The sequence below is a fragment of the Desmodus rotundus genome, chromosome 7 (genome assembly GCF_022682495.2).
Source record: "Desmodus rotundus isolate HL8 chromosome 7, HLdesRot8A.1, whole genome shotgun sequence".
Taxonomy (NCBI): domain Eukaryota; kingdom Metazoa; phylum Chordata; class Mammalia; order Chiroptera; family Phyllostomidae; genus Desmodus; species Desmodus rotundus.
Window position 1 is genome coordinate 21,145,707 of NC_071393.1, and position 11,959 is coordinate 21,157,665.

The following is an 11,959-nucleotide window of genomic DNA, read 5'->3' on the forward strand; positions in this document are numbered from 1 at the left end:
GGCCTTAGGGCGGGCAGGTCTGGCCCCACCCTTCCTGGCCTTGTAGTCCGCGGAGCGGTCTGCGGGAAGCGTCAGCCCTTCGCGGCCTCCGTAGTTGATTGAATAAACGGTTCCTCAGCAACGAGAAATAACAACTAGAACCATCAGCAACAGCTCTGGGAGAAGCAAGAGGTGAGGCGGTTGACCCCACTCCCCGTCGGAAACCGAGACCTCGTCTTTTGCCTTCGCCTCTCGTAATTTGCTGAAGGTCCCCGACACATGCAGTGAACCCTCGGGCAGACGGGGAGCCCGGGGAGCCGGCTGTGAAGTCCAGTTCCTCGACGTCCCGCCCCCTCCCACGCCCTCCCCTCCTCGGATCCGCCCGAGGGGAGTCCTTTTCACACCCCGAAAAGGATCTAATACCGCATCTTCTGTGCCCTCGAAAAGTGGGGGTGGGGGGATTACGCCGACAGATTAGGCCTCGTGAAACCGTCTAGGCCCCTTACTCGGCGGCGTTGACTCACAGCAGGCGGGGTCCAGACTGCGTTCTGCTCACCCGCAGCGCAGCCCGCCAGCGGCCTGGCAGCTCTCCTGCATCTAGCCGTGGGGGGGGAGGGGAGGGGGGAGCTCCCAGGCAGGAAGGCGAGACCTGGGCAAGACAAAACCGGGAAATAAGAATCCCAGGACTTTGGGGGGCTGGGGTCGCAAAATTAGGACTGCCCCTCGCCCGTCCTGCCGCCCCTTCCAGAATACATAGGTGTTACAAGGCCTGTAAGTCGTGCTTTAGAAGTGTGAAACTTGAAAAATTAGAGTAATTTCTAGAACCAGGACCAGTTCTGACTTTAATTTTTTTTTCTTTAATTTTAGACCCTAAACCGGATCTTCTCAGCGATTTATGGTGAAGTTTTGACAATCATTCCCTTTAAATCCCTGTGAGATGGCAAAAAAAAAACCCCTCACCTTTTAAATACAGAAAGACATTGGGACAGAAAGAAAAAGTACTCATGTTTTAGCGAAAAATCTGTGATTTTTTAATTAAAAGAATGACCCTACCTATTACATAGGCCTGGGTTTTTAATAGTCTAATTAATAATGGGGAATTCAAAACTCCCCAGAACGAATGGGCGGGCTGGGGCCCTGACGGGGAAACATATTTCGGGCCAGGCAGTTTGGTGCCAGAAACCCCGGGTTGCCGTGGCTGTGACTGTGCGAGCGAAATCGGACCATTTAAAGACACTCTTTGCCTAACCTCTAGGTACAGTAGGCAGTTCCTTCAGAGGAGATGTCGATTCCGTTCTCCAACACCCACTACCGAATTCCGCAAGGATTTGGGAATCTTCTGGAAGGGCTGACGCGGGAGATTCTGAGGGAGCAACCGGACAATATACCATCTTTTGCAGCAGCATATTTTGAGAATCTTCTAGAGAAAAGAGAGAGTAAGCTTTTTAAAAATAGGCATTTTTTAAAAAATAAATAAGAAACTAAGCACTCGGTTACAGTGAAACTTGTTGAAGGCCGTGCCTGTTCCACAGGCAGCCTTTACGGGGCAGGGGGCACCCGTACTGGTCGATGCTGTTTGAAACAGCAGGCGCCTCTGGGGCGGGTTCTCGGAAATCACGGCACATCAGGTTGGGGAAGATGGCCAGTTTATGCCCCAGGCCTTGTTTGGGGCCTTTCTCATGGGCACCGGGTGGACGGGGACCTCAGAGGTCACCCCGTGCGGTGCGGCCCTCCGCACTGGCTGCCGTTGACTCTCCTTCCCGGGAGGCGAGTTTGTGGTTTTCTTTACATGTGTGCCCTTTCCGTTTGAACGTGTAGTAAGTGTTGTAAACATAATTCAGCACTTCTACAGTGCAGCGGCGAGAAGCTGCTTTGAAAGGTGAACTTCCAGCTTGGGAAGGCAGCGCCTGCCCTTTGCCTGCACTTCCAAGGCCGCGTCCTGCCCGGAGACTAAGATCCGGGCTGACAGCGACCCTTCAGTGGAGAGCCAAACAGTCTCTTCACTCCAAAAGTAAGATTTTCACATTTCCAGCCTTGAAGGTTCGTGACTATCCAGACCTGACCTAATGGTCAGAATGGGAATTAGCACAGCTATGAATTTCTATTTAAAAACTTACAACTAGAGCAACCATTTTAACATAAGCTTTTGTCATTACTTTCATAGGGGAGGATGTGGAAATCTCAATGTATTCTATGCTATTCTATTTATTTATTTATTTTTATTGAATTTACTGGAGTGACCTTGGTTCACAAAACCATACTGGTTTCGAGTGTACAACTCAGTAAAACGTGATCTGCACCCTGAATCGTGGGCCCATCATCCCAAGCAAGGTCACTTTCCACCTACCTCCACCTACCTCCCTACCACTTTTGGTTACAGTGTTCTAACCAAGTGGCAAAGGTGCCTAGAAGTGGCCACAAATAAATAAACCTTCCATTTTAAATGGATTTAGAGGGACCAACCTCCCCCCCCCCCCCCCCCCGCAAAGCCTGGATGGAAACAACTCGCACACAGACTGCAGAGCTGTCGGTCCCCTTGTCCTCCTTGGTCTTCCCTGGCGGAGCTCAGAGTCTCCGCCAATTTCCTGAATGTTGCCCATTTTCTCCTATCCATTCACTGAATATTCGTCGCACACTCTGAAACTTCAGGGCCACTGAAAAGCTGTTAAGAGAAATCCTTTAGGGTAAGAGGTGAATTGTAATGAACATTAATCTAATTTTGTTATTTTAACTTTATTTTACAAATTCACGAGTAAAATGTCTTTAGTCATTTGATTAATTATAGACCTCGGAAACATCTCATTACAAAAACATTTGAGTCACTGAATCGGGACTGTGACAATTAAAGCAATCGGTGATTCAGAGTGACGGATCGGAATACTGGCTCTCTAACTGATACAAAGTGGGTGACACTATCTGAACAGACCGTAAGCATCATACCCATTTTCACTCCCATAAAGCAAAGGTGAGTGATTCAGTTGACACAAGGGTTGGAGTTCAGTCCCTCCAGAAGGGCAGCATAGAGCCCGCTGGGCTAGTCTGTCACACAGGCAAGAATGTCCTGACCGGCACTCCTCGTAGGCAGTCACTGGTCCTAATTCCCATGCGTGTGACGGGAAGCACGCTGCTGAGTGAGACAGGTGGCCTCGCAAAATCCCTGGGGAAGGTGGGCTTTTTACTGAAGGTGTGTAATAAGGATGGGAAAAGGTGAAATTTGATCTATTCCTTACATGGCCCACCAGGACAAGTTCCAAATTGATGAAAGATTTACATATTTAAAACAATGAAACCATACACATATTGGAAGAAAATATGGATAAATGTCTGTAACATAAAAAAGGAAAAAGTGGCTAGCTAAGTTGCTATAATTACTTTAAAAATCCAAGAGCAGTCAGGGAAGAGATGGATAAAATTGACAATATCACATGACAAAAATTGCCATAAGAGAAATAAAACTACACGTGACAAACTGAGGGAAAAAAGGTGTGCGATTAATATCACAGCTGGTCAATTAACCTAATAAAGAGCTTAGAAAAACTGAAGAAAGAAACCAACAATGCTATATTTAAAAAATAGGCAAATGATATGAGCCAACAGTTCACACAAAAATAAGTGCACATGGCCCTTGACCTATTAAAACATAAACTAACCCATAATAGTAGAAGCCCATATCAACACTACACTGAGGCACCACCACCCACCACCACAGACCCCGCTTATCAGATTGGCAAAAAGCCAAAAGCTTGCCAATTTATTCCAGGCAGGGCTGGAGGGAAATAAGTACTTGTATATATTGCTGGAGGAAGTATAAGGTGATACAACCCCAAAGAGGGAGAAACATCTACCGTAATTATATACATATTTAACCTTTGATGCAGAAATCCCACTTCTTCACTTTTCACTGCATTGTTATGTGAGGAAGCACCCCAGATATCCGTAATAGGGATTTATTGACTAAACTGGAGTCCATCCACACAATGGAGTGTTAAACGGTGTTTAAAAACCAGAAAGAGGGAGACCTCTATGTGATGCTGTAGAGTGACCTTCAAGATAAATTAAGTGAAAACAGGTAGAAGCATACATTAGGGCTCGTATGCTACTCATTGCCTGATGAAGGGGTGTTGTTATGAATACATAGTGTCCATTTATATTTTTCAATGGAGGAATGATTTTTTAAAAATAATATTTACCTCTGGGGCAGAAGGAACAGAGTGGAGGGAACAAAGTAGAAGCTAGATCTCTCCGAATGTATCTTGAATTTGAAATCATAAATGTTAACATAGTTATAAGATAGAGTGAAATTTAAAAATGGTTAAACAATTTCTAAAATTTAGAGGCAAAGTGCAATGGACAAACCCAACTAGTATCGAATGGGTAGCATAGCCACACAGATGGGAGTTATTTCCAGTGACTTTATGGCAAAGTAATCTGACAGTACGTCCCTGATGGATATAGCCTAAAAGCAAAGTGAAAAAGATCTTACATTATTTTTAGCAATTACTGTTAATATTATAGTATAGTTATTCTGAAATTATTGTTTATAAATTGTAGGACACAGCAAATAAGTATCTCTCCTACTGCAATTAGGAATAAGATGTCTAGTGTAAGAAAAATGACTTACATGTATAAAAGTAGTTAATAAAATCATGTAATTCTAAGTTTGAATGGAAAATATCAACTTGACCTCATGATATGGTTTCTCTTTACAAATGAAGTATTTTCTAGTTCTATACATTTTTTAATTTATTGATTTGAGAGAGAGAGGAACATTGATTTTGTTGTTCTCCTTATCTGTGCTTTCACTAGTTCTTTTTTTTAAATAACTTTTTATAATTATTACTGATTTTTTTAGAGAGAGGTAGAGGAAGAGAAAAAGAAACATAGATTTGTTGTTCCACTTTCTGACGCACCCATTTGTTGACTCTTACGTGCGCCCTGACTGGGGTTCAACCCTGCAACCTTGACATAGTGGGACAACACTAACCAACCGAACTACCGGCCAGGGCTTTATACATTGTCAGGCCTCAAAACAAAGACCAACACAGTACCAGTGAGCACCAGGCTACTTGAAGAACCAGGTAATTCCTTGAACTGGATAAGAAATACAAAGATGAGCCTGAACGTCTTGCCATACCAGAAAATAAAGAAACCATCAAAGATGACTCGAATTGTTTCCGAAGGACTCAGGAGCATCTGAGCACCCGAATAAGCCCCTACTGGCCAATTTTGGACAGGCATCAAGTAGGATAAGAACTACAATGGGGTTAGAATTCATCCTGTTTGTTAAATATCCACGAGCTCATAAGGATTAAAAAGAAGAATCTCCTTGGGAGGATCCTAAGGGACCAAATGATTATTCTGAAAATGGTAAATAAAGGGAAAGAAACCTTTAATCTACCCTTTGTGTAAGAACTGTATTTCAGGGTAACCAAATAGTTGATGAGGGAAAGTTTTTCTTTATTGAGTGCTCCAGAAGTGAAGTAATGATGAAATTAGACCACCACCATTACGCGACACCTAGAGAAACTATCTAAGCAACCCTCACCATCAGTGGGCCCATGGAAAATGTAAGAAGAGACACCTAGGTGTCATATCTCCTGACGGAAATATACTGCGCTGCTTGTATTTTTGCCGAAAACAGTCAAACCCGAGTCACTGGAGAACTAACGAGCTGTGTGCAGGAAATTCAAAGGCAGAGGAACTTGTTAAAAATCACCATGGGAATGGAATCTAAAATATCTAAACTATGGAAAACCCCAAAGAAAAATGACCACATTTTATCAACAAATAAATTGCAAGGAAAAAAGATGGGGTGGGAGGTAGAGAGCTTTCAATGAAAAGAGATTTAAAAGGCATAATAAAAGTCTGTGTGTGCCCATTGTTTGGGTGCTGAGTTGAACAAACCAACAGTATAAATAAATAAATAAATAAATAAATAAATAAATAAAATAAGATACTGAAAAGTATTGTTAGACAATAAGGGAAATTTGGGTAGTTGATATTAAGGAATTACTGTTAGTATTTTTAGGTATGATAATGGTATTGTGGCTTTATATCTCAGAGATGCATACTGAAATAAATATTGGTAACAAAGTAATATGTGCCTGGGATTGGCTTGAAAATAATCAGAAGAAAGACCAGAAAAGTGAGTGAACTTCCAGATAAAGTAAGATACATTATAAGTTTATAATTGTCGAATCTGAGTAATGTGCACATGGAGTTTGTTATATTATTTTCTACTTTCTAAGTTTGAAATTCCTCGTAATTAGAAGTTAAAGAAAAATTTTGTTTAAATATAAATACTTGTTTCTATCTATGTCAACTGCCTATATAATATGCCTCAATTTTTTAAAAAATTCCCATCCTTCACTTTTCCAAACTTTCTTACTATTTAACATTTATTTTTATACATTTTCCTGTGTTTACTAATTTATGCTTATAAGTTTCTATACTTACATTTAAGTATTGGCACTTGATCTCTCTCCCCATTTGTTATGAACACTCTGAAGGCAGCACTTAACGGTTTCTCGCTGCCTTTCTAAATATACCCGGTGGCTCATCCGGTGTTTAGTTCCCCAGCTTCTAGCTCGTGGTCCCCGGTTAGATCTGCCGCGCGCGGCCGTGTTCAACAGCAGTGAGGTTTTCAGCTAGTGGTAATGAACCTGGGGTTTGAAAAAAAACTTGTTTTGTGTGATTGTAGATTTGCTTTAATGAACTCAAAGTAAGTCTAAAATTATTATATTTTTATTACTTAGAAACCAACTTTGATCCAGCAGAATGGGGGGCTAAAGTAGATGACCTCTTCTACAACAAGCACGCATTCAAGGTAGGGTCCCCTGAAACTGATGGGTCTTCTCCCTGCCTCTGCCTCCCAAACAAATTATTGGGATCTCCCCAGAATCATGAAAATTGTGAGAGGCATCATAAATGTCTTCTTAAACCTTCTTAATTGTAATATTCTTGCTGATGAGAAATTCTTTTCTGAAGTATATCTGAATCACATATAGATACATAATTTAAATTTAAGCTGATGAACAGGGAGAATGTAATGGAAAGTTACAGAATAATTATTCTTCAAATTTTATTGGGCATTACAGTGCTTAGTGGTAACATAAATATTTGTTGAATTAACAAGTGATATTTCATAAAATAAAACACTTCATTTAGTTATTTTGTTATAGTTGACATTTTACTGAAGACTGAGTAGATTAAAGATGGTAATGGTAGATAGAGTTTTCTTTACAAAGCTAATCTGTTCAGAGACTGAACCTATCTTCTGTCTAGTAGCATTCTTTGAACCAGTCTTTCTCAGCTAAGGTCCCTCAAAATATTGATAATTAAGCCCTAAGCGGAAGGCACCCATTGCATGTAAGGAATCAATGTCTCTCCTTTGAATATAGAATGTTTCTAGTTATGTATCACCCTTCAGAGAATTGAGAAAATAGTCACCGTATTCTGTTTTGTAGTCCAGATCAGGAATGCTGGTTGAGAAATGCCAGCATAATTGGCATCAACTGGGAGCTTGGTGGAAATTCAGTCTCAGGCCCTCCCCCCAGGTCTACAGATCAGAAGCTGAGTTTTAACGAGATCCCCAAAGTAAAATGTAGGTACACTAAAGTCTGAGAAAGCACTACATCAGACAACTGTGATAAAATGTTAGCCACAAAGCCCCTGCAGATAGTTAAATTAAAAGGAATTAACAAACTCAACTTTGAATAACGTTCCACAGTAGATTTGGGGAATTTCCTGGGGAAATATCCGTCACTTATTCCCTGAGTTCAAAAGAGAATTTCCACCCATTTGTGCCTGCCAGATAAGGGGGGGGCCTGTGGGGGGGGGGGATCCGTTTATATACATTTAACTGGATTCTTTGTGTTCACGCTTTATTGAAATGAAAGGAAAAATGTTGAAAATTTAAAAATATTTGTGCAATATCAGCTGTTCCTTTCTTCTCTTTTGAATTCTAAAGACTTAATTTGATTAGCTTATATGTCCTTTCTGTTTTATGGATTAAAGTAGCTCTTCCCATAAGATGTGAATTAGCAATGTCTCTATTTTGGAGGGAGATTTAAATAACCATGTCAACACAGGCAGGGCTGCTTTCCTTTCTCTATTTAAATCACTCCCCACAAGAAAATTTACTTTTTTGACTTAGCTTTTTATCTACAAACTTCATTAAAAAGTCACCTTGATTTCACACTGCAAAACACAATGACATTTATTCCATTTCTGCTTTAGAAAATATTGGCACCTCTTCTTTACACTTTGTTCACATTCATTCCAGCATCTTACCAACCTGTAGTATAAGACAATGACTTGTTTTTAATGTAAAATAATGTTACATATATTCCAAAAGCAAAAAAGCGATCATTTTGTTTACCAGTTCTTTCATCTTTAATATTTGTTTATGCACATTTCTCTGAGGGTGTTCATTTGTTTCTTCTTTTGTCACCCATTTTCCTTTTTTAAAAAGTCAGTATTTTTTTTAATTTCCACTTCTTCTCAATGACTTAAAGTAATATTGAATCACCTTCACGCAGTCCGATCCAAGACTTTACTATTTGGAAACATTGCCTCTTTGGTCTCTCCCTTCTCTCCAGGAGCAAGAGCCACCTGAGAAAGAAAAGTCTGAGACATCTGTTATAAAGGAGACACCAGTCACAGTCGTGGTAAGTTACATTTTCCATCTACTGTTGGATTCCTAGAGAGAAGTCACTCAGTCTAAAATTACACCCCAAATGCCAATCTAGTTTGTTATCCATGTTGTTAAAATTATTATTTTGCTTTCTAGATAACTACCACCAGTGAGAAACGAACTGGTGGATTATTTTTGGCCCTGCCACTTATAAAGGAAAACTCATTTCCCCTCAAAATAAAATCTTATTTCCCGAGATTGTCAACAGATGGATAAATCTCCTCAAGGGGAAGAAAGGCAGAACTCACAGGCCCATTCTCGATCCTCCAGATTCACTTCCCAGGCTGGGCGCTTTTCTCTACTTGACGCTGTTACCACCACGCAGTGACAGAGGTTCAGAGACGACAAAAGGAAGCTCATGGGGACTGACACAGCCAAATGAAGTGGCTTCACACGCTGTGTCGCACTTGCCGTGCATGCGTGGCCCTCTGCAGAAATGACTTCCTGCCTGACAGCCTGCATCTACATAGTAGAGACCTGGGCAGATACCTGTACGAACTCTGCGTTCTGTGTGCTAGAGCCAGCGTGCAGCCTTCAGGGGAGGACCGAGTACATCTCTACACAACCCTGTGCTCAGTAAGGGCACTGTGGTGGCTTGAAATCAGCCTAGAAGGAATATTAACACCATGAAAATGCTATAAATCAGGACTTTTTTTCTGGAGATCCAGTTTTTAAGCTTTTGCCAGCATATCACTACCTATATTTTTCATAGTCAGGACTCAAGAGGACCAAGTGTAGTGACAAAGAAGAACTAACCCTCCACAATACTGAAGGCCAAACTTTTGAGTTCCTTTTCATGTCCCAGGCAGTCACCCAATAGTCAACACTTACAATGGACACCCCCTCAGAGAACACCTTACTTCCTATCCAGTGGGCATAACTTTTCCCTATAACCTTTGTAAGTTATTCCAGAATTGTATCAGTACAACTCAGTCAGTCTAACATAAGATACAGTGGGAGGCCAGGGAGGAAGGAAGGGAGTATTGTTTCCTCTCAACTTTAATAGTGCCCTTACACAGGTTTGCACACGAGTGTGAGCTGAGATCTCATCAATTTCCAACCTCAGAATGATTTATTCGCCCATATTGGAGCATCACCTTGGAGGATTTTATTCCATTTTGTTTACATGTAAAAGTTTGAGAGCTAGCTTTGCCTCATTATTGTAATGGGGGGGGGGGGAGGAAACAACCCAGAGGTCTGTAAATAGGAGGCAGAGTAAACAAATCAAAGCCCAACAATACAATGTAATGCAACAGTGTCATGGAAAAAAAAATGGGTAGAGCTATGTACTGAATAATAACACAGATGACAAGAACCAAGACATGTTGTTACATGGAAAAGGTAGTAACAGAACTCATTCTGAAAATAAAAAGGCATATATGTACCCATATGAATACTCTGTCTATTCAGAGGTTTTGGAAAATTACATACACTCAACCATAAGAATAGTCACGTCGTAGCAGCAGGATTTGGGAAGGGGGAGGGAAACTTCCACTACCAGTGATATTTAAGCTTTTAAATGTGTATGTTTCACTTCTAGCATTTAAAGTATTAAAAGCTACATATCTATTGAATTTTATACTTACTGTGTATTTCACCCTCTGTAAATCAGACCTAAACTTAAAAAAAAAGGAAGCTAGACACAAAACTTAAACCAATCATGTTAAAACTGACATTATTGGACTACGTAGCCTTCTCTCTGGCACTCCACTCTAAATCTGTGCCTTTGGTTAGCTGGCTACTGAGAAATTAAGAAGTTGACACTTTGATTCATTTTATGTAAATGATTATTTTGGAACAGCACAGTCGTTGTCTTCTCAGCATTTGTACCATGCTTCAAGGATCCTTACTTATTCTCCACCCCCCAAAAGTGTTATTGCTCAGGAGACTGTTAAATACAAGCTATTTTGTTTTGTAACTTTTATTCACTAACTTGACAGAGAAACATTGACCTGTAGTTTCAGCCAGCCACGCATTCACTGGTTGATTCTTTTATGTGCCCTGATTGGGGGTCAAACCTGCAACTTTGGCATTATCGGGATGACTCTCTAACCAACTGAGCTACCCAGCCAGGACTGAAATAGGAGTTATTTTGGAGGGGAAAAGTTGGCAATGGTGATTTATTGCAGAGACATATTAGAAAGTGACAAAACAAAATGCCTACTATTTTGGCAATTCCCATGGTACATAGACAGTGTGACAAATGTGTAAAATTCCCTCGGGAAGCAACAGAACTCGATGTTACATCAAGCACTAAATTGATTAAATGTATGCATTATTTTTTTAATGAAGCATCAAAATGCTGTATGGAGTGTTCACCAAGTCTCTTTTGCTCCCTTCCGTGAAGGAACTTTCTGAAGAAGAGAAGGAAAAAGAGGAGAATGCCGCTGTCAAAATCCAAGCAGTTTTCCGGGGACACTTAGCCAGAGAGGAGGTGAAGAAAATGAAAGACGGTGACGTTCAAGAAGAGAAAGCACAGGAAGACAACTGAGGAGACCGGTTTGCCCCCCGAAAAAGCATGAACAAGTAATTCGAATCCATCAACCTTGTTGTGATTGTCGTTTTTTCCCCCTTAGTAAGGGAGATTCGATGTAGCGAAATAACATTTGTTGCCGTTGTGAAAATCTGTCATGAGCGTTTGTTTAATAAACATGCCATTGAACACATGCTTCTTGGAGATGCCTCTGAGATCATCAGTCTATTTCTACTTCTCCCGAGGCTCTGTAGAGAGACCTTTGGATGAGAGGGGTAGACCGGGAGCGTCTTGAGTTCCCAGAGATCTCAGGGGGCGTGTGGTCTGACCACCGTTCTCTAATGGCCTCGTTCTACCACAAACCTGTGTGTGAAGGGGCCTGTTAGCTCCCGTTTCATTCCTAGTGAGAGGGAATTCCACTGCCTTTCAAGAGTAGCCACTTTTAGAGTGACTTGAGTTGTTAGATGAGCTGAGTCAAAAATCTGTCTCCTTGTAAGTCTTTGTCATGCCTGCGTTCAGTCACTTACTGGAAAATGTACTGTGCAGAATTCACGTGCTGGGGTATAGTAATGAAAATGTGTTCTTTTATTTATGCAACTGACAGTTTTTTATTACCTTGTTCTCCGAATGACTCAGAATAAGACTTAATAGATTTGAAGAAAATGAAGGCTTTGGTAGCATCATATACAAGTGTGCTCTTGTTCAGCGAAAACTTCTCGTGTTTCTTGCGTCAGTGGTAGTACCTTCATCACAAACTCACAGACTTCTCTCAGTGAGCCAGTCAAGCCCTACTGCCTAATTTTTAGAAAGTT

General features: G+C 41.0%; 1 protein-coding gene across 1 annotated transcript; it reads left to right on the forward strand.

The window, feature by feature from the left end:
* The first annotated feature begins 42 nt into the window (after positions 1-42).
* On the forward strand, positions 43-11,336 carry SPA17 (sperm autoantigenic protein 17). The gene is made up of 6 exons (XM_024557445.3): positions 43-171; positions 847-877; positions 1,235-1,415; positions 6,735-6,805; positions 8,580-8,648; positions 11,022-11,336. The coding sequence occupies exons 3-6, from the start codon at positions 1,262-1,264 to the stop codon at positions 11,163-11,165; spliced, it is 438 nt and encodes a 145-aa protein (XP_024413213.1). The 5' UTR covers positions 43-171; positions 847-877; positions 1,235-1,261; the 3' UTR covers positions 11,166-11,336.
* The last annotated feature ends 623 nt before the right edge of the window (positions 11,337-11,959 follow it).